This window comes from Prenolepis imparis, unplaced genomic scaffold (assembly GCF_030444845.1).
Source record: "Prenolepis imparis isolate NDT839.2.m4 unplaced genomic scaffold, iyPreImpa1.0 SCAF_10, whole genome shotgun sequence".
Classification (NCBI taxonomy): domain Eukaryota; kingdom Metazoa; phylum Arthropoda; class Insecta; order Hymenoptera; family Formicidae; genus Prenolepis; species Prenolepis imparis.
Window position 1 is genome coordinate 1367770 of NW_028141168.1, and position 25671 is coordinate 1393440.

Sequence of the window (25671 nt, forward strand, 5' to 3'; positions counted from 1 at the left end):
TATTAAAAATCGATACTATGTCCCCGCGAACCCTATGGGGCGCATTTTTATATTACGTATATTACTATATTTAGAGAAGCCAAAAATTCATCGTTTGTATATTTCAATTGTATATTGTAAAAAGATTATTTTTATACCAAACAGATACGAATCTACGAATTCTTTTATTTAATATACATAATTTATGTATGCGCAATATTGGATCCGCGGCAACAAAGTATCGATTTTTAATATTTTAAGGCGAGCCAAAAATTCATTGCTTGTTTTTTTTAATAGTACATTGTTTGTAAAATATTTTGGTACCAAGCAGACATTAGCGTACAAATTCTTTTATTAAATATATACAATATAAGCATGCGCCGCATAGGGTCCGTGGCGACATAGTATCGACTTTTATATTTTAAAACGAGCCAAAAATTCATCTCTTGTATATTTCGACAGTACATTGTTTGCAGAATGTTTTTGTACCAAGGAGACACCAGCGTACACATTTTCTTATTTAATATACATAATATAAGAATGCGCCGCTGCGCTAGTATCCGCTGCGACCCAGTGTTGATTTTTAATATTTAAAAACTATCCAAAAATTCATCGCTCGTATATTTCGATGGAATTTGGCTCGTCTTAAAATATTAAATGTCTACACTATGGCCCATATATTGGATCTTTTTTTATCGATGAAATATGGGCTTATGTCGCCGCGAACCCTACGCGTCGCATTCTTTTATTATGTATATTAAATAAAAGAATTTGTACGCTGGTGTCTGCTTGGTACCAAAATTTTCTGCAAACAATGTACTATCGAAATATACAAAAAATGAATTTTTGGCACGTCTTAAAATATTAAAAGTCGACACAATGTCGCCGCGGATCCTACGCGGCATATTCTTATATTATGTATATTAATTTAAAAAATTTGTACGCCTGTATGTGTTTTGTATAAAAAAATAATCTACAAATAATACAATATATCATCAAAATATACGAGCAATGAATTTTTGGTTTTTTAAAAAATATTTAATGTAGATATAATTCGTTGCCGCGAACTTTATATAGCACAGAATTATATTACGTATATTAATTAAAAGAATTTGCAGGCTTGTATCTGTTTGGTATAAAAATAATCTGCATACAATTTACCATTACAATATATCAGCGATGAATTTTTGGCTCGTCTTAAAATATTAAAAGTCGACACTATATGTCGCCGTGGATCATTTGCGGCGCATACTTATATTATGCATGTTATTTAAAAGAATTTGTACGCTGCTGTTTGCTTGGTACCAAAATATTGCGCAAACAATGTACTGTCGAAATATACAACAGATGAATTTTTGGCTTGTCTTAAGATATTAAAAGTCGACACTGTCGCCGCAGACTCTATGCTGCGCATTCTTAAATTATGTATATTAAATAAAAAAAATTTGCAGACTTGTATTCGTTTGGTATAAAAATAATCTGTAAACAATCTTTGTATTAAAATCATAAAAGCCTGCAACTTCTCTTATATAATATATATAAATAAAAAAATTTGCAGACTTGGATTCGTTTGATATAAAAATAATCTGTAAACAATCTTTGTATTAAAATTATAAAAGCCTGCAACTTCTCTTATATATAATATATATATATATATATATATATATATAATATATATATAAAACATGTCGTGACCTTACTTAATGATATGTAAATCGCGATCCTAAAATTTCGAAAAATTTAATTATTACCATTGTTAATTAAAATCTATTATAATGTTAAAGAATGCGTTTAAAATTATATGAAAACATTAATAAAATAATGCTCAGTTCGATAATAAAACATATTTAAAAAAGACATGGTAAAACCTTAACGTTATAGTATCTAAATCGCGACCTTAAAATTTTGGAAAATTAATTATTGCCGCTAATAAAAACTTATTAAAAAATGAAAAAACGCGTTTAATAATATCAAAATATTATCGAATATCGAAAATAATGAAATAGTCCTACGAGAGGTAATAAAAATATTGAAAAAAATCTATTGTCATGTATCTTATCTGTAATATATTTTAAAGTAACAAATAATTAATTTACTGCAATATATCTTAACATAACAAATAATTAATTTACTGCAATGTATATGCGTATATATCTTAAAATAATTAATTTAATTTTTAAAAAAAGTGTGCAAAGTAGAAATTTGCACATTGCTTTCTCAACATTTTATTTCGCTCACAAAGCTCTTCGTCAGAGGAAGCTTGTTTTAAAATTAAATCATAATTATTAATATATAATAGTTTGGCTTCCTCATAGAGGAAGCTTTATGAGCGAAATAAAATGTTGAAGAAGCAATGTGCAAATTTCTAATTTGCACACTTGTTTTTTTTTCTTTATTTATCTTAAATTTTTTTTGTTTTTTATTAATACCAACCAACCTTTAATGATAATCTATTCATGTAAAAAAATTTAACCCGATATCTTAAAATTTACGGAAGTTAGAGCAATCACGCCCTTTTTTTAAATTTAAAATTTTATAAAAAAAGAATCCCTTAACCGATCCAAGCCAAATTCAATACCAACTCACCTTTAATAATAATCTATTCATATAAAAAAATTTAACCCGATATCTCAAAATTTACGGAAGTTAGAGCAATCACGCCCTTTTTTTTTAAATTCAAAATTTTATAAAAAAAGAACCCCTTAACCGATCCAAGCCAAATTCAATACCAACCAACCTTTAATGATAATCTATTTATGTAAAAAAATTTAATCTGATATCCTAAAATTTACGGAAGTTAGAGCAATCACGCCCTTTTTTAAAAAAATTCAAAATTTTATAAAAAAAGAACCCCTTAGCCGATCCAAGCCAAATTCAATACCAACCAACTTTTAATGATAATCTATTCATATAAAAAAATTTAATCCGATATCTCAAAATTTACGGAAGTTAGAGCAATCACGCTCTTCCGTAGATGGATACATACATATACACATGCATACGAACATTTTGTAAAAATATGATTTTTCGACATTTTAAAACATTCTAAACACATTGACATCAAAAACTGGAAACAAATTTTTTTCACGAAAATAAACCTTTTTCTATGAGGAAGCAACACGTGATATTATAACGTAAGATATATATAGGATTCGACCCTAAGATTAGGAAAATCAATTATCTCCGTTAATGATTAGAACATTTAATGAGAAAGCGCATTTAAAAATATAGAAAAACAAAGTGGCCCTCATCCGTTCGATTATAAAAAATATTAAAAAACATGTGACTTAATGTAACGTTATGATGGCTAAATGGCGATCCTAAAATTATGAAAAGATTAATTATCGTCACTAATGATTTAAGCTTTTTAAAAAATAAACTAACGTGTTTAAAAATATAGGTGGTGTATGTTAAAATGATCCTTCGTTCGATAATAAAAAATACGTGACATGACATAACGATATATACTCGACTTTAAAATTATAAAGTAATTTATCACTGCTATTTGCTTTAAACTTATAATCTTAACTTATAGTCTTTGACATTTTAATATTTTATGCAACTTTGTTATATATGTTTAAATTTGACATTAAATTTATTTTGTTATAAAACAAATTTTTAAAAATTATGAGGAAGAAGGAAATATCGAAAAACACGGCATTTTCGAACAATCTGATTACATTGTTATAAAGTACATTAAAAATCAGTACATTCAAGTACAATAAATTTTTATTTAAAATATTTTTTATTTTTTACCGTTTCGATAGTATTGAAAAATATAAAAATTAATCTATATCTTTTATAATTAATATCTTTAATAATATCTTTATTAATATCTCAATTTTTTTCTTTACAAAAAAAAGATCGCATATTATAACTGTCAAAAATATTAATCGAGTTTCTTTCTTGCCTAAATGTCGCGAAATATATTTCACAAAATAATCGTCCGCGATAACGAGATATTAACACCGCGATTTCATATAACATCTTTACAACACATTTAAACTTTGTCACTGTTAAGCTGTCACGGTACGAACTGTCATTCTCATAACTGTGGTCTCGATCGCTCGGAATCGACCACTAATTACATACTCGGAAAAACGGTAACAATACGTGCGATATATTCGACTTCGAACACGCACTTCACGGTAAACATGACTTTTTTTATTATATATAGATAGATATAGATATAGATAGATAGATAGACTACACTACGCAAAACAATTAGGAGAGCGCTTTAAAACTTGCAAATTTGTATGTATATAAAATATATAATATATAAAATATTAAAGGTTTAAATATTATTAAAGTTAATAATCTTTTAAATATTTTATTTAAAGCTAAAGAAAATACAAAGAATAGACAACGAAAAAAGATGGAGAGAAGAAAAGAGATAGAAAAAGAAACAAAAAGAAAGCTATTATTTAGAAAAAAAAATGAAAGAGAGAGAGAGAGAGAGAGAGAGAGAGAGAGAGAGAGAGAGAGAGAGAGAGATGCAAAAGTATAATAAACAATGTCATAAATTTTATGCTTTATTTCCCGAACAGTGTCCTTATAATAATGTGTAAAAATAATTTATACTTTTAAATAAGTATTCTATTAAGTTGGCTAAAAAGTCATTGCGTTTTCTTCTATGTAAATGAGAGGCGAATTTTTCATGGGAAACAAAAACTTTATTAAATAATATATTGTCCACTTTATTGGATTATCTCTTTTGCCATCTTTCAGGCAACTTTATGATTGAATTCGATCAATACCTTAATTTTGTCATCATCAACTTCGATTGGCTTTCTTGAGCGTGGTCTTTAACATCAAAATCTCTAGACCGAAATTTAGCAAACCAATTCTGACACTGGCGTAATTTTAAGACATCATCATACACATCATATAACTTTTTATGAGCTTGCAATGTTTTTTAGTTTTCGGAAGTAATACAACAAGATATGATGAAAATGTTCTTTTTGATTTTCCATTTTGAAATTGACGGCAAACAAACAATTGTTAACAAAATTGTGCACTTTCTTTTTCTAAAACAAGCTTGAATTGTCAGTTGTCAAGTTACATAATTTGCGGATTAGAATAAAGTTAGTTTTATTTCAAGACATGTATGTCCATTATTGGAAAAAACGCAATTACTTTTTGGCCAACCTAATATTTTAAATATATAAATATTTATTGTAATTAGTACTCACCGAGAAATTTTGTTGATTACAACTCTCGTTGCAGGTACGGCGCGATTTCGGCTGAGATTCGGCTGATCCGTTCCGGATGCTTGCTTGTCGAATAGTGACGAGCGGAAAGCTCGCAGGAATCACGTCGGCAAATTTAATGTTTAAATAGCGCCACCTGTAGCACTATCGGAGTCAGGACCGTAGCACGACCTTGTTGATCCCATAGACTTATAAAAATGGACTGCGCATCCTTATCGAAAGCCTCTCTTGAACATTAAAAAGAGAGAACGGTCGGATCTCTTTCTCCTTATAATCGGCTATGTGATGGAGGCGCATTCCCCTGCCTCTCCGTTCATTCTCCATTCATTCTCCACCAGCGAACCCTTCTCCTTCAACTGTGCGAGAGAAAAAGAGATCCAACCACTATATTTCTATCCTTCAATGTTTAAGACAGCCAAACCGTAAGAGCGTGCAGTCTATCTCTATAAGTCTATGGTCGATCCTTACGGTTGTCGCAAGTATCTTATTTGTATCCTCATTGTTCCACTCCGCTATGATTAGGGTTGTCTCTAGGGCGCCGGGTTCACGTGTCGGATCTTGCGCCGTCGTTGCGTAACGGAGCTCCCGCGCGTCTTGCGCACAAAGTGGCCTTCCTCTCAGGCCGTCTCCTCGGTTCATAGGCAGAATAAATTTTATGAGAGGAAATGCGGCAGCATCCATCCTTTTTGATAACATTTGCTCGTAATTATTGATATCTTCACCTGGCGTGCCTTATTCCTCGGGTGGGCCTCCACTTGTCCCACGTCCCTTCTCCTTTCCGCCGATTCACCACCGGATGAGATCTCGCCGAACATCCCGTATTTTGCTGTTACGATATGTCAAAAAGAAAAGGCTAATAATGCCAAAAGCAAAAAAATTACGCGAGAACGCAAAGCAGCGGAATCGCGTCCGATCCCGGGCTCGGGTCGCTCTTTCTCTTTTCCGCTAATCGGAAGAACGGAGGCCCCTTTATCATTCTTGACCGGGCCGCTCGGCCTTTGTGACAGACGATTAAGACGTCTCGTCACAATATATATATATATATATATATATATATATATATGTGCGTGCGTGCGTACGTGTGCGTGTGTAATAATCAGTAAGGCTTCGGTACTTGCGCCGAATCGCGCTCTCAGTATGTGCAATCGAGGCGGTGTTTGAACCGCGCGCGCGCGCGAGAGAGAGAAAGAGAGAGAGAGAGAGAGCCGTTTGATCTATCGCACGTTCTCGGCGGGCGCGCGTCGGTAAGGCTGGAGACTCCAGCTTGGAGTCCCATGTATTGATATTTTCCGCGTAACGCGTACCGCGTAACCAATCAGAGCCGTTCCGCGTTTTCTTTACGCGGAATTGAATGTTCTGATTGGTTACGCGATACGCGTTACGCGGAAAATATCAGTCCATGGGACTCCACCCTAATAAGCACTGTATTTGAATCGCGCGGAACGGTAATTTGTATCTTCGTGTAGTCTGCAGATATTGATTTTTATTGCACAGCTGATTTTTATTTTGTCAATTTATTTTATTTTTTTTAATTAAATGTTTTCCGTAAGATTAAAAATTTGTTAATATTAGCCTATCGCCATAATGTAGAATGTGTGCGTAATACATACGTACATAAGAAACGAAAATAAAATCAGCTATATAATAAAAATCAATATCACCTGACTTGAAAAAAATCAATATATGATAGATTGGTAAGTGTGTATATGTAATTAATTACGGGCCTGAGCGTGCGAGTTCTACGCGATGTATCATTGAGTACATTTACACGGCACCCTTAATCGGGTTTAATAACATCCGTAGTTGTAAGACTGGCCAATCACAGCCGTTCCATTCTTCAGGGAAATGGCTGTGATTGGCAAGTTTTACAACTACGGATATTATTAAACCCGATTAAGGGTGCCATGTAAATGTACTCATAGGCAAACTTTCATTGCTTATAACTCAAAAACTATTACAGCCTCAATAATTTTGTCTTACAATTAGAATTTTTGACTCTATTTTGCCTCTAGCATACGTTCATAAAGTATTGTAGGGAAAGTTGTGAGATATCTGGATAACTGACAACATCAACTATTTGCATTGCTTTTATGACTATTATTTTTCATTGAAAGTAAGCAATTTCACTATTTTTGTCCATAAGAAACTATAGTGGCCACAATGAAAGAAATTTTATAGCTGTTCGGCATATTTTTTTTAAATTCAGGATACTTAAGAGTATAAAAAACATAAAAAGTAAATTTTTTTGTTGTTCTTAATTGTTTTTTTGGATCAAAGTAAAAAATGAAAAAATCGCTAATTTTTACGTTATTTTCATTCATTTGAATAATATCTATATGTTTTCTAAAAAATTTAGCAATTATACTGTTCTATAGAGCAAAGTTTCAGCTTTAAGAATCTGTTTTTTGAATTGCGATACGATGATTTTTAATGGAATTATAAGCAATCAAATTCAAAATGCTAATTTTTTACTTAATCCGCGATAACTTAAACAATAAACATTTTTAAAAAACGATTTTGTAGGGAAAACTTTAGCTTTCACAAGAAAAGTCGAAAATTGTCGCAAATTTTTTCTGAAAAAGTTACAGGCCCACAAATTGAGACGTTTCATTTTGTCTAGCTCGTGGTTTTCTTTATGTAAAAATTACGAAACTTATAGAAAATAAAAAGCATAAAAAATATAGACTTTTTGAAAGTAGAGATTTCAAGCTCTTAAACCCTTTTTTTATTTAAATTTTATTCATTTGTACCGAAGTTATAGCTGAATTTTGCCTACTTTTTCAGAAAAATTAAGTGTTCTCTTAATTTTTGTGAGCAGTATACAGGGTGGACAAATAACTCTGTCCCCCTGGAATATCTCCGTTATTTTTAAAGATACAAAAATATTGTACTTACAAAAGTTGTACGGTATCAAGAGAGCCTATGCTACTAATAATTTTTTTGTATTTCAAGGTCATCTCCATTTTATCCTTAGTGTAATAGCGATTTTAGACAATTTCAACGATTTTGAAATCTCTGAAGCGCTTCCACCTACAAAAAAACTATTAGTAGCATATTATGGCTCTCTTGATACCGTACAACTTTTGTAAGTACAATATTTTTGTATCTCTAAAAATAACGGAGACATTTCCAGGAGATGATTCCAGGTGGACAGAGTTATTAATCCACCCTGTATATTATACAAAAGCATTGTTGTATTTAAGAACAGGAAATAGACAAAATTGCTTTAAAAAACATTAATAAAATAATAATTGAGTCATTAATTTCCAAATTGGGTCTGTTACGTCCTGTGGACTCCACGATTCTTTTCTTTCGGAGAACGCAAGGCGATATTTTAATATCGCAGACGCGCAGATAAACCGACGATCTGACAGGTGAGGCAAACATATTCCGAGACAGTTCCATCGTAAAAGTAAAGAATATATACAGAACTTGAGAACCAAACAGATTAACTCATAAAATTCAAAACTGTAACTCGTTATACTCTAAGAAGATAAACTATAGTCGACAATTCTTTAAACAAAACCAACACTTGAAAACTAATAAAAATTTTAAGAGAGAGACTAATAACGGTAATCGATTCCAAACAATTCTCGTCTGACAGACCATCGTTACGCGATATCGGCCCGAGACAAACTCGAGAAGGTAATAAAAATATCAACCACACTTGATAGCAACAAATTCTCCATTGGTCGAAACGTAAGCGGTTAAACAAAACCCCTGACCAACCATGATAATTGTGAAATCAAAAGCGACGCCTCCGGGACCCTAAGGGCGTCATTGAAAAATTTCCTATTCGTCAGGAAATGTTAACAAACCAATGGAGAAGAGGAGCAAGGAGGTTGATATACCCGCGACATTCCTCGGGAGAGCAGATTTTACTCCGGACTTTTGAGCGTAATTTTCCACACACGACCTATCCGGCCTCGTACTTAGACTTTTTCGGACTTTTCGAACACAATCATTTTCGAAATTCGGCCTCGCTCAAACTCAGATTCCGACGTTCGTTTGGTGCGTGAGTGCAAGAACATAGTTCAATTCCGATAGACCGCATATACAATCAGACCAGAACGACCCAGCAGCCATTGTTAACAACGCACCTCACAAACAGTAAGTCAAGACACACACGCATAACAAAAGGAAAACGCAAAAATAAATATTTTACCCACCGTACCGAAATAATTCTTGGACTCAAGATAAAACCATCTTTTTTAAATTTCTTTTTGCGCGAGTTCTATCCTATCCAACCCTAAACCTCTCTCTCTCCCTCTCGCTTTCTTCCATTCCGAAATCACTCAGGATCTCCCGTGATAACGGCGAGATTCGTGATTTCGTCCATTCCGGAAATCACTCAGGATCTCCCGTGATAACGGCGAGATTCGTGATTTCGTCTATTCTGGAAATTACTCAGGATCTCTCGTGATAACGGCGAGATTCGTGATTTAGTCCGTCCTGAAAATCACTCAGGATCTCCCGTGATAACGGCAAGATTCGTGATTTCACCCGTTCCAAAATCACTCAGGATCTCCCGTAACAACGGCGAGATTCGTGTTCCCGTTTTCCATTTTAGTTCTTTGGATGGGTGCGTGGTAAAAATAAGAATTTATGCAACATATTATATGGTCACGTTATAGTTCGTATATTCTCGCAATTTACAGTTCACATATATATGTAATCGCTCGCACGTCCGTACGCGACAACCGTCGATAGTCGAGTCTCTAATCTTTTTTCCAAGGTTAATCCTTCGGTCATATGTGTATCGAGTTTCGATTCGCGTCTTTGTTTTCTTGTCTCGTTCGTTGTGTTCGTTACGTATTTACTTTTCTCGCGTCTCGATCCTTGTTCATGTATATGTGTGTGTCTGTATGTGTATGAGTGTTTTTGATTACTCTTCGGTTAAGTATGTGTCGATGTAATCGCCACACCATAACTTTCCCCTATTCAACATTATCCAGTCTCTTCTCTCTCTCACTCTAAAATTATACATGCGCAGAGAATAGGAAATAGAATTAATAATGACAAAATAGAAAAAAAATAAGTATTGCAAGAATTATGTCAAAATTGCATCCTATCCCCCCTCCACCCCATCCACATTCAGAAACTTCCATGACCCTCACACACACGAACACGTTTTATATATCTATTATTTGTTTATTGAAAAATTATTGTAATTACCAATCGGGACCCTAAATTTTAAACAATAACTCCCCTCTCTGTCCCGATTGAAGACCTCCGTACTCATGTATCACCCGCGATCCATACTCACTCACTCATACACAGGCGCATCTATTTCTTTTCTGACTTGGAGAGCAACACTATTAGAATAAGGAATAATAATAATAATATATATGTGTAATAATTCCGATGAATCTAATTTTTCTTTTCTTGTCCTCTATAAGAATAAAATAAATTAATTATCTTCATGCCTAATACTCTTTAATAGACCCGATCTCATTACTTCCTTTCCCGAAATCGCACTAGGCCTTGTCCCGCATAATAAAGATTAAATTTTTTTACCGAAAAGAGGCCACCGACCGAACGGCCCTTTAAATAGAGTAAAAGCGACCTTCCCGGTCGTTGACCTATTTAGGCCTAAGCACGTTCGTTCGAGTCGAACAGACGGATAGTCTGCCGTCGTTCGAAGTAAGTTTAGTTACGCCCTTCTGCTGACTCTTCCTTCCACGAGTCTGGACGTAACAGGTCATAGAATTAAGTTTCATTTGAAATGGAAAGAATGGTTGGAAAATAATTCATTAATTATTGAGCAGAAAGAAGATCGATCAATCTGTGACACTTACAATTGACCAAAACAACACAAAAGATGAAAATAACACAGAAATTATTCCTGATTTGAATTTACCAGTTACTAGTTATCGGCACTGCAAATAAAATTAAAATAATTAGTACAGATGCTTCTGATAAAACAGAAAAATATGTAAATATCAATTATTCTGCTATTTGTTCATATATACATGTCATAGTTTATTAAAATTAATTCCTCACAATTTATGTGGGACCTAAGACGAATATTATCTGAGAGTATCGAGGAAAGGAAGTACTATCATTTTATAAACAGAATGGTCAACTCATTGATCGTCTCTCTTTGTAATTATGTCGCGGATTGCGTTCTCTCTGTCGAGCTTAGTGCAGATGTCGATAAAAGGTACATTCTTATTAATATTAATTTCAAATAAAAATAAATTAATCGTAAGGCTCGTATGATGCAAAGCAAATAATTGAGAAATAATATAAATATAAAACCAAGGCCAACTTAACGAGCATAAATAAACAGGATGTAATGTTGATTAGTAATTTATTTCAAATATTACATAATACGTATACGTTTCGACTTACTTAGTCTTCCTCAGTACGTGAGTAGAGTTAATACAAAGAGAATATAATATAAAAAGCAAATATAATATAAAAAAATTGTTTAAGGTTGCGCCGAGCGAATGAGTTGCCGTTATATGTAAGCTTAGGTAGTATACAGATAATTTATAAGAAGCCATGGCAAAAAGGTTGTAACAATCCATTTGAACTTAACAAGTTTAAAAATTCTATAAATGGAACGCGTACGATGGTGATGATAAAACCCATTCTTCGTTGGAAGGCGAGAATAAGTTAGTTCGGTAAGATCAAATATTAATGTCATTGTATAAAATTGGTATGTTCCATGATATTCGATTGACACTTGTCTTTAATGATAAACTGGAACTGTGGGTAAAAAGAAGCGTTAAAATTTTGTCACGAGCTCAATATAGTGAAAAAAGTCACTTACAATTATATCTTGAGATATGTTAAATTTCTTGCCATTAACTTCTCACTTACAGTGTATCTTAAAACCGACTGTGGGGAGCATATCTGAGTACCAAACAATCCCTTTCTAAAAAAGGCATGTTAAGTCGATTCTCGCAAATAATGTTGCCTCTCTTCCGCGATGCTGATTGGGTGTTTCGATTAGCGTTATGCGTTATATTCATAGTATCAAGAGACTGTCATTGCAAGGGTTAGCAGTTTGACAGTTTGTTCAAAATAAAATTAAATAAAATAATAATATGTTTTATATAATATGTTATAATACTTTAAACCCGATTAATATTTTTGACAGTTATCAGCTGATTTCTGTCAAAAAATATTAATCGAATTTAAAGTATTATAACATATTATTTACATCTTATTACTATTTAATATTTTTAACATATTATTATTTTAAAATTTAATTAAATTAACACTTTATTAATATTTTTTACAGGCATCAGCTGATTAAATCGTTAATTTGCTAATTAAATTTTAAAATAATAATATGTAAAAAATATTAAAATTGTAATATGTTGTAAATAATATATTATAATACCTTATCCGCGATTAATATTTTTTGACAGAAATCAGCTGATAACTATCAAAAATATTAATCGAGAGAGTTTAAAGTATTATAATAACATATTATTTAAAACATATTATTTTATTTTATTTTAAACAAACTGTCAAACTACTAACTTTCGCGACAACCTCTCGATGCTACGAATATAACGCACAATGCGAATCGAGACAGTCAATAAGCATCGCGGAAAAGATGTAACAATATTGCGAGAATGAACTTAACATGCATTTTTAAGAGAAGGATGTTATAATATTTTCTTAATTCAATCGAAATAAACAATTTCTCACTCACCGGTCCGTGCAATAGCGGAATTGTAGTATACAGCACACATTGATCTGAAAACAAAATATTCAAATTATGTATATACATGTGTGGGGAGGGGGGGGGGTGTATGTGTGTACAGGTGTTTTGAAAGTCTGGAAATGATCGAATATCTCAATGTAGTTTAGAAAAAAATAGGTTTTACCTCACAGTTGCCCCGTTGTCGCCCGATGCCTCCCCGGGCCTCCTCCTCCTCTCTTAGCTCATGGTAGCACTCACGACACTCGCGAAAACACGAATAATTACGATCGCCCGATACTTTACACGGCACTCCCGACACGCGAAACTTTACACGGCACTTCCGACGCGACGCGTGAGACACACGCGTATTTCGCGCATTGCACTTGCAATGAGAAAAAGCGATGCGAAAACTACAATCGCACGAATCAACGTCCGTTCGACACTCGAGAATTCGCAGTCAAATTTGCGCGCAGCTTATCAGCAATGCTACCTGTAACAAATAAAATAAAATAAAACATTACTATTTTAATTTTTATAACATATTATTTTAAAATTTAATTAACAAATTTTCGCTTTATTAATATTTTTTGACAGAAATCAGCTGATTAAAGCGTTAATTTGCTAATTAATATGTAATATAAATAATATATTATCAAAATTAAAATAATAATATGTTTTAAATAATATGTTATAATATTTTTGACAGTTATCAGCTGATTTCTGTCAAAAAAATATTAATCAAGAATAAGGTATTATAATTAACATATTATTTTCAACTATTTACATATTACTAATTTAATTTCTTACCATATTATTATTTTAAAATTTTAATTAATTAGCAAATTAACGCTTTAATCGGCTGATTTCTGTGAAAAAACATTTTAATCGAGTTTAAACAACTAGGTATATTATTTTTTTTAAATATCATTTTTTTAAATATAAAATTGAAGAATGGCTTGTGTTGTTCTAGTAACTCTAAAAAGTACAAATCATCGTGTGTTAGCTATTTCCGGATATTCTTCCGAATGGGACACTTCGAGTTCGGAACAGCCCTTTAGCGTACTGAAAGTAGATACCAAAACAACGTAATATATAAAATTTCAGCCGCGGCAAATCATTTTTTCAACAGTTTTTACCTAAAAGTAAAATCTCAATTAAACTCAATAACAGTATTAATACTTTATAATTATCAGTTTGTGTTTTTGGTTAAAGCAGAGAATACTTTATAATTATCAGTTTGTGTTTTTGGTTAAAGCAAAGAATTCTCTGCTTTTTTTTTTTTTTTTTTTTACATATATAAATATATATAAATATATAATTTACATATATAATTTTAAAAAAAACAAAATTACAAACAAAAAAATTAAAAAATACAAAATGTAAAAAAAATACAAAAACAAAAAATAGAAAAAATATGGAACTAAAAACCTCCCACGTCCTCGTCGTTAGTTCCGGGTAATGCCAAGAGCAGGGATAAATAAATATCTGGGTGTTGTCCTGAATGGATTGTAATTCTTCAGGATTAGGTACATTATATCAATGTTAGGTGTAGAGTGAACTTCGTTTCATCTTGCAAAGTACATGCGTGGATGCAGTGAGTTCGCCCCCCCCCCCCCCTTCGGGGGCTCCACACCATTGGACAGATCCACGCATATCAGAAACGTATGTACACACACACACACACACACACACACACACACACACACACACACACACACACACACCGGGGGGGGTGCAAGGGGGGCCTTCGGCCCCCCTCCCGCACCCTCCCCGTCGGTAGGCAGCGCGTGGATCTTCGCACGTGCGGTGTCCAATTTTTTTAAAGAAAATTTTTTAAGAAAATTTTTTTAAATATAAACATTTGAAAATATAATTTGCCGCGACTGAAATTTTATATAATACGTTATTTTGGTATCTACTTTCAGTACGCAAAAGGGCTGCCCTCAACTCGAAGTGTCCCATTCGGAAGAACAGCCCTATTTCCTCTAGGATGTCAAAATAAACATTGTCCAATAATTCTGTGTCCTTGTTTAAATTAATGCCGTTTTTTTGTTCTTTAATGTGTATCATTTCGGAAATAAGTCTTTTTTGATAAATATGTTCAAAATCTAAAATTTTAATATTGTTCCAATTGAATGTATGTTTTTCACTCAGAATATGCTCAGAAATTACCGAATGTCTTGACGAATCTAATTTAATGTTATTAATGTGTTCTTTGAGTCGAGTGCGTAATTGTCTTTTTGTTTGTCCGACATACGTTGCATTACAATCATTGCAGTTTATTTTGTAAATAACATTTGAATTATGTGGATGGGGGGGGGGTAGTTCCTATCCTTTTGTACCTTGACAAATTTCTCTAGTTTATTAAGACATCGATAACCAACAGTCATGTCCAATTTTTTAATCGATGGTGCAATTAATTCAGAGATTGTAGGGAATAACAAAGAATTTTTTATTGTTGTTTTCGCTATTGTTAGGTTGATTAATGATATTCAAGTTTTTATTTGTTATATTCAATTTGTTAAAAATAAGATTCTTTATTCTTCGATTGATCCATTTAAAAGTGAGGTCCAGGGGGTAGCCATTGTCGAGCGATATGTTAATAATTATCTCCAAGTTTTTTCTATGAAATTGAGGGTGTGAGAGCAATAAAGCTCTGTCGACTAAATTGTATATTGTTCCTATTTTATGGCACATTGGATGGTTAGAAAAATATGATAAAATTCTGCCTGAGAAAGTTTTTTTATGAAACCAATCTATGTATAATATATTGTCTATATTACTTTTAAATGTAAGTCTAAAAAGCTTATGCAGCGGTCCTCCTCATATTCTACCGTGAATTTTAACCTTTCGTGATAATCATTAAATTTGTCGACAATGTTCGCAATTTTATTCGCCTGAGTTGCTAATATAATATCATCCACATAACGGTAGTAAAATATTAAGCTCGTTCCTAGACTATTTAAGATTGATTCCTCTAAATCCTGCATCACTAGATCCGCGACTATGGGTGATAATGGGGATCCTATAGGAGTCCCATAAGTTTGTTTATAAATTGTGTCATTGAAAGTAAAAAATGTGGATGATAGTATAAAATTGGTAGCTGATATAAAATCTTTTTTTGGAATTTTTGTGTAGAATTCGATATGATTCCATCTATTACTGATGCTATTGATTGCAAGATCCAGAGGGATGTTAGTGAAGAGAGATACGACATCTAACGAGACCAAAATGTCAGAAGGTCCCAATGTTTTACCAGACAGTGTTCTGCATAAATCGAAGCTGTTGTTCACATGGCTACTGGTTTTTGGTAGACTCTTTAGTAATATTTTGTGAATATATATAAGAAGCCAGGGAATATAGTGCTGTTATTGATCAACGAGACTATGATTCTGAAAGGAACGTCGTTTTTATGGATCTTGGGGAGACCATAAGCTTTTGGTAAGAGCGAATCGCTTGAATGTAGTGTATAATATTCTTTTTTAGTGATGTATTCTTTTTTTAGCCATTGTTTTATCGTGTTATTTAACTCTCTTTCGATTCGTAAGGATGGGTTACTTTTAATAATGGAATAAGTGTTGTGATCTTTTAACAGGTCTTCCACCTTTTCAATGTAATATGTTTTATTCATTGCAACGGTGACGTTGTCTTTATCCGCTCGTGTAAATATGATGTTTGGATTATGGCGGCAAAATTCTGTTGTTGATTTGTGCATTGTTATTAATTTTTCATGTGTTGGATTTTTTGGAATGTCTTTATGTAAGTAATGAGAAAATTGAAGAACCGCAACATTTCGTATCGTTCTGAGATTTTTAATATTATTGCGTTTTGAATTACCTTCGATGTCCTTGATGAATTCGTGAATTGTTACTTTTTTATTTTTATTGATTGGAAGGCTGAAATTAGCACCTAGTTGTAGAAGATTGGAGACATTACTCGGAATAACTGAATCCGATAGATTAACAACCATTTATTATTTGTATGATCTAAAGGATTTACTAATCAACATTACATCCTGTTTATTTATGCTCGTTAAGTTGGCCTTGGTTTTATATTTATATTATTTCTCAAATATTAATTTCATTACTAAATTTTAATTTGAAAAAATATAGTATTTTTTAAATTGGCTCACTTTTTTAGCTGAAAATATTATCGAGCTATTTCCTAATAAACATATGGTACAGTTTTACTTTTTTATTAATTTTTGCTAAATATATAATAATGTATACCATGCTATATAATACTTTCAATACAAAAATGTAAAAGAATACAATTTCTAAAGTAAAATTATTAAATTAATATTATAAGAAATTCATTAATTAAATCTGGATTGATCAATAAATATAATTCTACATCTGAAATTTTGCCTGTTAAAAATATTGCGAAAATATTGAAGGTAACATCCACATACATAGATTTATTTAAAAAATTAAAGCATTCAATTCATTGATATGTTGTATATTCTTTAGAGCAATATCCGCAAGACATAATAGATCATATATCTTGATTAAAACATAATATACAACCATGATCAAGAGTTCTTAATTCTTGGAAAATAACTTCAAAAGCTAGAATTGAATAGTTAAGGCTCCTGGCTCCTCGCCGACCATGTCGGAATCGTGACGTCAGAGGCGAGAAAGCATATGGTAAAAATTCTTGAGTGCCATTTTTAAATAAAAAGATATTTTAATAAAACAATACTACAAAATTCTTTGGCACACTTGTAAAATTGTCCGAAAACTATCTTTTTTCCTTTATAATCAATCAACAACTGTAAAATGACCGTAATATGAAGTCCAAGTCGCCTGGTCTTTGCGCATGCGCAGTCATTCCACATGACAAAGTCCGATATCACACTCATTTTACGGTTGTTTATTAACTGTCAAGGGAAAAGCATAGTTTTCGGACAATTTTATAAGTGTGCCAAAGAGATTTGTAGTGTTGTTTCATCGAAATATCTTTTTAGAATTTGTGAATTTACGAATTTGTTAAGAGGGAAGAGCAGAAAAAGATTTAATATTCATGATTTCATCATACAGTATTCTGCTTTAAATACACTAATAAGATATTCATTGGTATATATGTTTTTATCAATGTGTTATTGTTATTAATATTTGTATTGTCTTATATAAAATTATTTCTTTAATTATTTATTTAATTTAATTATTTCAGTTTGAAATAGATTTTGATAAACTATCTTGGATCTGTTCAAAAACGTGAATCGCCAAAGCTATATTATTTTATTTTAAAGAAATTACAAAATAATAGTATTATATGTAGGCATTTTTTATATTTCATTATTTATGTGTTATATTTGTGTATTATATTATATCATTTGAAATATTGTATATTCAAAGAGAGCGAGACGTTAGCCGATGTTTTATTAGGTGACTTTACTTTGTATTATTTTGGTCTTTGTTTTTGATTGTTATTTATTCTTACGACCGTGAAATCGAGAGAACCTTCGAAGGTAAAAGCGACACGATGCCTATCTCTGCCGTGGATTGTAAAAGAATGATTTGATTGGTTTACCACTTAGGAGTAGGGCGCATTCGAGAAGTCCGGATATAAAAATCGCGACTTTCTGAGAAACGACACATTCTCGGATCGATAGATTGGACACACACATTCTCGGATCAATAGATAGGCAACACATCGAAAGGCTCACTCTCTACATCGAAGAACTCGCAATAAACATATATATAGATATATCACTGGTGATATACTTTAATTTAAAAATACGTTGGCACCCGATTCCTCTATCCTGACAATAATCATATAACCGCACGAGAGTTGTCACCCGCTCCCGTCGAGATAAGTCTACAGTTTTCTCAGAAGTGGGATACGGAGTCCGCCCTGGCGTTGAGAGAAAAATTTGGCAAGGTAAGCCATTATCTTTTTCGGAGCGCGGTGTCGGGAGTGCGGAGCGCGTAAATATATACGTTGAATTACCGCTGGATATCGGGGGCGTGTTTCGAGAAACTTTACGCGAGCGTTAATTTTTGTGAACGCGTCGGCGTGCAGCGGTTTCGTTCGATTGTTCGGTTTCGGAGAGACATTCAAAATGGAATGGGGAAACGAGATGACGGTAATCGAATTGAAAGACGCTCTTCGTCAGCGAGGGTTAATAACGAGTGGAGCAAAAGCCGAGTTAATTAAACGGTTGAATGATCCGAACGTGTGGAGAGAATTGGAGGCGTCGCGAGAGAGTGCTCAGCGGGAAGTCGAGCCGAGTCCTGGGTGTTCGCGTCGGTCAACGGAGGATGACGGAGCGCCGGCGGCGAGCGTGGAGGCTCGTGCACCAGGGGACAGGAGCTTCACGGCAATGGGCTTGGAGGAACGCGTTGACGCAATGAGACGGGAGTTAGAGTTATTCCGGCGTAAGAAAGAGTGCTGGCAGCGAGAGCAAGATTTGCTGCGGCGGGAGCTAGAGATTGCGAGAGGCTCCCCCGCGACGAGAAGCGCGGCGTCGGAGGGCAGCACAGCATTTACATCGGGTGGCGTTCGGAATATCAAAGAGTTACTCCCTGAGTTCGACGGGGCAAACAACACCTTCTGGAGATGGAAACAACAGCTACAATTATTAATCCATACATATAACTTGGATGAAAACGCCACCCGAATATTAGTCAGCTCGCGATTGAAAGGACGCGCGCTGGCATGGTTCTACTCAAGGGCAGAATACCTGGTGTTGAGCATTGAAGAGTTGCTCAAAGAAATGGAACAGATGTTCGACTTACGTCCGGGCAAGCTGACAATGAGAAGGGAATTCGAATCTCGGAGTTGGAAGTCAGGGGAATCATTTTATGATTACTATCATGATAAAATGATCCTGGCAAATCAAGTACCGATCGCCGCAGACGAAATCCTGGACTACATAATCGAGGGCGTGACGGATCAACAGTTACAAAACCAAGCCCGCATGCTAAATTGCAAGGCGGGAGCCGATTTACTGAGGGCGTTCGAAAAGATCCAGCTCGAAGGAGAGAAAGGCGAGGCTAAGAGGAAGGATGTGTCGAGAGCTACGAGCGGCAGGAAGGCGGAGACATCAGCGATCGGCAGGACGAAAGAGTGTTATCGGTGCGGCGAGGCGGGGCATATCGCGGCCCACTGTAAACGAGCGGCGACGAATAATAAGAGAGCGTGTTATGTTTGCGAATCGACGGAACACATGGCGCGAGAATGTCCTAAACGTGGTCGGCCTTCGGAGGCATCTGGGAGCGCTGCGCGAGCCGCTACTGCGAACGTCGTACACCCGGTGGATTTGCCGAAGCCGTATATGATACGCGTGAAAATTACTCCCGAGAGTACAGGGGATAGATGCGCGCACATGGTCGACGCGATGATCGACTCCGGGTCGCCGATCAGTTTGGTGCGTGGCGACGTGATTCCGTGCGAATTTAAGAGCGAGAATAATGAACGTCCGTTTTGCGGAATCAATGGTTCGCGGTTGAGGGTCGACGGCGCGTTTGACGGGTGGTTGGACGTCGGCGGCGTGCGTATCAAAATTAAATTTTATGTGGTGCCCGACGGCACGATAGCATTTGACGTTCTCCTCGGGAGAGACTTTTTAAATAATCCGCGGATACACGTGACGTTCGGTGAATCGATTAGAATAGCGGGTGTCGAGGAGATGCATGCAATTAATTCATTGATGCATATCGATTGCAGCGACGACATTGTTCGGTCGAGCGATGAGTTACAGATCAATCCGGCGATCGGAGAGGGGGCATCGGCGCGAATTCGTGAGAGTCACAAGTCGCATTATCTAGAGAAAAGACAAGCGGAGAAAGATACGCCTAATTACGAAATGATTATCGCGCTCAAACACGAGCAACCCATAAGTTCGCGACCTCGAAGATTGTCATTCGCGGATAAAGAGATACTGCGTAAAATTTTAGATGACTTGTTGAAGAGATCGATTATCCGCCCGAGTGTCTCTCCGTACGCGAGCCCGATCGTCCTTGTCAGAAAAAAAGATGGCTCTTGCCGACTATGTATAGACTACCGCGAGTTAAACAAAATTACCGTACGCGATAATTTTCCAACGGAATTGATTGACGACAATGTCGATCGCTTGCAGGGAAAAGAGTACTTTTCGATTCTCGATTTAAGGGACGGGTTCCATCACGTGAAGATGCACGAATCGTCCGTAAAGTATACTTCGTTTGTAACGCCGCTCGGGCAATTCGAATATCTGCGTATGCCATTCGGTCTGGCTAACGCGCCTCGCGTCTTTCAGAGATTCGTGCACACAGTTTTTGATTCGTTGATCCGCGAGAATAGAATAGTGGTTTATCTCGATGACTTATTGATCGCGACAAAAGATTTAGACGAACATATTGAAACCTTGTCAAGGGTGTTCGAGATAGCCGGTAGAAATCATTTAGAATTCAAACTCGATAAGTGTCATTTTGCTCGGACCGAAATTAAGTACTTGGGGTATTGCGTAAACCGGTGCGGTATTCGGCCAAGCGACGAAAACATTACCTCGGTGATTGAGTATCCGATGCCGCGGAATGTAAAAGAGGTACACCGATTTGTTGGGCTGGCAAGTTCTTTCCGCCGATTTATTCCGAATTTTTCATTACTGGCGAAGCCCTTGTACGATTTAATAAAAAGGAATGCGGAATTCAAATTTGAGTCTGTCGAGATTGCGGCGTTCGAGACGCTCAAGCGTCACCTATCCAGCGGGCCGGTGCTTGCGATTTATTCGCCGCGGGCAGAAACCGAGCTGCATTGTGATGCGAGTGCGAGCGGATTTGGCGGCATCCTGTTGCAAAAACAGAGCGATAATTTATGGCGACCAATTTCTTTTTGGAGTCAGCGGACCACACCCGCCAGATCAAAGTATCATAGTTTTGAGTTGGAGTGTCTCGCGGCCGTGTACGCTCTTAAAAGATTTTATATATATCTGACAGGACGAAAATTTAAAATAATTACTGATTGTGATAGTTTTCGGCTGACTCTAAATAAGAAAGATATTAATCCTCGGATCTCGCGCTGGGCGTTATTTTTACAAAATTACGATTACGAAATAGTTCACCGTCCGGGAAAAGAGAATGAGCCACGTCGACGCTCTTAGCCGCGGCCACAGTGTACTTGTCCTCGAGGGCAGTACACTGGAAAAGATGCTATCCGTTTGCCAGGATAGAGACATCGAGATCCGAGGGATACAAAAGAAACTTGGAAAAAGCGATGTAAAATATTTGAATGCGGCCCTATATGCGAGTATAATTATTAATTATGACTATGACTGTAATTTCTGTGACTAGCGTTAAATCACGTGATAAGAGTTCGTTGACCGGGTCGGTCAATTGTCAGAATGGCCGAGCTGTAGGCATTTTTTATATTTTATTATTTATGTGTTATATTTGTGTATTATATTATATCATTTGAAATATTGTATATTCAAAGAGAGCGAGACGTTAGCCGATGTTTTATTAGGTGACTTTACTTTGTATTATTTTGGTCTTTGTTTTTGATTGTTATTTATTCTTACGACCGTGAAATCGAGAGAACCTTCGAAGGTAAAAGCGACACGATACCTATCTCTGCCGTGGATTGTAAAAGAATGATTTGATTGGTTTACCACTTAGGAGTAGGGCGCATTCGAGAAGTCCGGATATAAAAATCGCGACTTTCTGAGAAACGACACATTCTCGGATCGATAGATTGGACACACACATTCTCGGATCAATAGATAGGCAACACATCGAAAGGCTCACTCTCTACATCGAAGAACTCGCAATAAACATATATATAGATATATCACTGGTGATATACTTTAATTTAAAAATACGTTGGCACCCGATTCCTCTATCCTGACAATAATCATATAACCGCACGAGAGTTGTCACCCGCTCCCGTCGAGATAAGTCTACATATATATTGCATGAACAATCGACAATAGGTTAGAATTTTTATTATATACAATCAATTAAATTTTTTGGTTACAGATTGGATATGTTTTATATACGTATATTATGTATATTGTATTGTAATACAAATTTATTTTTAAATATAGAGAACAATACAGTGTCAATCTTGATGTTATTAAGCAAATTGTTTCCAGTTAATACTGCTATAAAGTAAAAAGCAGAAAGGAGTTGGTCAGTGGTAATCTTCGCGTCAAGAAATTACAGGTGGTACCTGTATAAATTTTAATTTTTACAAATCTTTTTTTTGTTAATAACTTTCTTCTTAAGAAGGAGCGACGGCTAAAATTTGTTGGAGGTTACTCAGTCCTATGACCTTGACAACATATGTCAAGGTCAAGGTGATTGGGGCTGGGTCCCCTTTTGTCAATATTTACCAAAAATTGAATGATTTACGAGATATTTTATATCTTAATTTGACATTTTTTTATATAAAATACAAAATATCTCTAATATCTGTAAAATATTTAGTTCTTGATAATTTTACCTTAATATTTTTATGCATAGAATAATTAGACAAATCAATTGGTGTAAAGAAAACGCATAGTTATGTTTAAGAAAAAATATACAATTTGTAACATGCAGCTACATATTTTTTAAACATTCCTATAACATCAACTTATATTTTCCTTGAAATATTGCAACTTTTATTTGAAGCATTTTTTTCTAGAAACAATATTTTTATAGTTAAAAATGTGTAACGCTTTATTTTGAACACCCGGTATAGTTATAAATTGTTTTACTTTACTTGTGCAATATATGGTGATTATTATTTAGTAAATTATTATTTGCTATTATTACTATTTCTTATTCTTATTTTTTATTGTTTATTTCTATTAATTATTATTTTTGCTTATTTATTTCAATAAAAATTGTATATTTAGCTTCTAAATATATAATAATGTGTGTAGACCCCTGAGATATTCAACCATCTTTGGATAAAAGAAGAAAAATTAAAAAAGTTTTGGTTTAACATTACCTCAAACAATTATTGTCGGACCTACATTACAAAAAATTCATCAAAATATTTTTGTTTTCGACGATGCCTTATATGAAGTGGAAACGTCATTAAAGACTATCGACATTACTTTTAAAGCTTTCCATACACTTCACGCAAATTATCCTGTAAAACACAAATATTTAGCATCTGCTAATGTGGTGAATAAAATTGTAATCGTACTTTTGATCAATGAGCAATTTTAAAAAAACATTTAATGAAAAAACTAAAATAATATTTTGCCAAGTAAGAGGTAAAATATAATATCAAAAAAGCAAGAAAGCAAATTTTTTTGTTGTTTTTTTCTTCTTTGTTTTTACACGGGGTAATCTTCATGGATATCCTCCGATCCCCGAGGAATAATACCGAACTCGTACGGCGAAAATCCCGCGAATGTTTTACTCGGACTTTGTTTACGCGAGATGCCCGGCATGATTTGCATCGCTTTGGGACAGCCCGCATTCAATGCAACATTCTTAAATAGAATTGCAACAGTTCGAATTGATAAAAATAGCAGATACACATTTTAAATCATAATTTGTCGTTAAAAATTCGACTATTTTCAAATTGAGATAACAGCGAAAAATTATCGTATCGAGTTCCGCCAAAGTGCATTTTAAAGAGAAAATTTTGAATTTTTACGTGATTTTTATCCCATTGAGCTACGTCAACTGATTCACGCCGTGCAATTCAGGAAAGTGATGAGGGACCTTCTATTTATCAGTTTTGTAGGTTCTTACTCTGTCACTTGTCATTGCAAAACTGATCATTCCACGTAATCGGAACTAAAATTTTCTTAAACTACAGACTTCAAGCTTCATTTTCATTTTTTAAACACCTTGATATAATAATTATTAGCTGAGTTATAAGTTCTTAAACTTTCACTATTTTTTATTACTTTTCAAGTGTGCCGCTTTTTTTTTGGCCGAGTTTATACATGTATATATAACTCATGATTGACATGCAAAAGTCATTGTCATATAAGCGTGTAAACGAAAGACTTATTGTTCATAGTTAATTTCCCTATTTTTGCAATTTACAATGAGTTATATTAGAATCCCACCCTTTGCTTCATAAGGAAAGTCCCTTAAGGGTTTCTGGGCAAAAATCAAAATCATCTCGATATATTAGCACATAAATCGAAAAGTTAAGCACAGAGAATCCAAAAAAAATTTGTTTTGAATTCCATATTTTCAAAAAGAATTCTTTTTCCATCCCATTTCTGTTCTAAAAGCATTCTTAAGAATTCCAAAAGAATTCACTTTTATGTCACCAATTCTGAGCCCTTTTTCGAATACAAAAGGAAATCTTTTTATATTCTATAAGAATTCTATTTTATATTTTATAAAAATTTGAAATAGTATTTTAACAGAGCTCCATAAGAGGTCGCTTTATTTTCTTTCTGGATTTAAAAACTGTTCTTGGATAGATTGTAAAGGATTCTTTTGCGATGCTTCGAATAAAATATATTTTACGTTAAAAATATGTTTTATGGAAAAATGTATTTTATACGATAAATCTTTTTTTAATTTACGCTATATAGAAATATACTGCAACAAAAAATGACAATACGGAGAAATCTAGTAAAATATTTGTATTATAGTAACAAACTGATTTATCGTATAAAATACATTTTTCCATAAAATATATTTTTAATGCAAAATATATTTTAATTTATATTTCTTAATTTTAAAGAATAAATCATACTTTGATTTTTATTACAAATTAAATATTACTTTTATTAAAAGTATTATATGTTTGTACATTTTTGTACGTTTTTTATATTCTTTGTTTTTAAACCTAAATCACATTGTTTCCATTAATCGTTTTAATATCACAGATTGATTTACAATATAAAATAATGAGTATATACTTTTATCAAAA

General features: G+C 34.0%; 1 protein-coding gene across 5 annotated transcripts in view; it reads right to left on the reverse strand.

Moving 5' to 3' along the window:
- LOC145941602 (uncharacterized) overlaps positions 1-25671 on the reverse strand; it is a 296529-nt gene that overhangs the window by 103707 nt on the left and 167151 nt on the right. Inside the window, exons 5-7 of one of the 5 annotated variants that reach the window (XM_083047763.1) lie at positions 13037-13342; positions 12862-12905; positions 5919-6015 (exon numbers count right to left, since the gene is read on the reverse strand). The exons of 2 other annotated variants lie outside the window; for them this stretch is intronic. In XM_083047763.1, coding sequence (XP_082903889.1) covers positions 13278-13342 — 65 coding nt within the window. In that variant the 3' untranslated portion in view covers positions 5919-6015; positions 12862-12905; positions 13037-13277. Of the gene's footprint in view, positions 1-5918; positions 6016-11345; positions 12073-12861; positions 12906-13036; positions 13343-25671 lie in introns of those variants that run through there. 2 more of the 5 variants (XM_083047764.1, XM_083047765.1) reach the window with 2 other exon arrangements.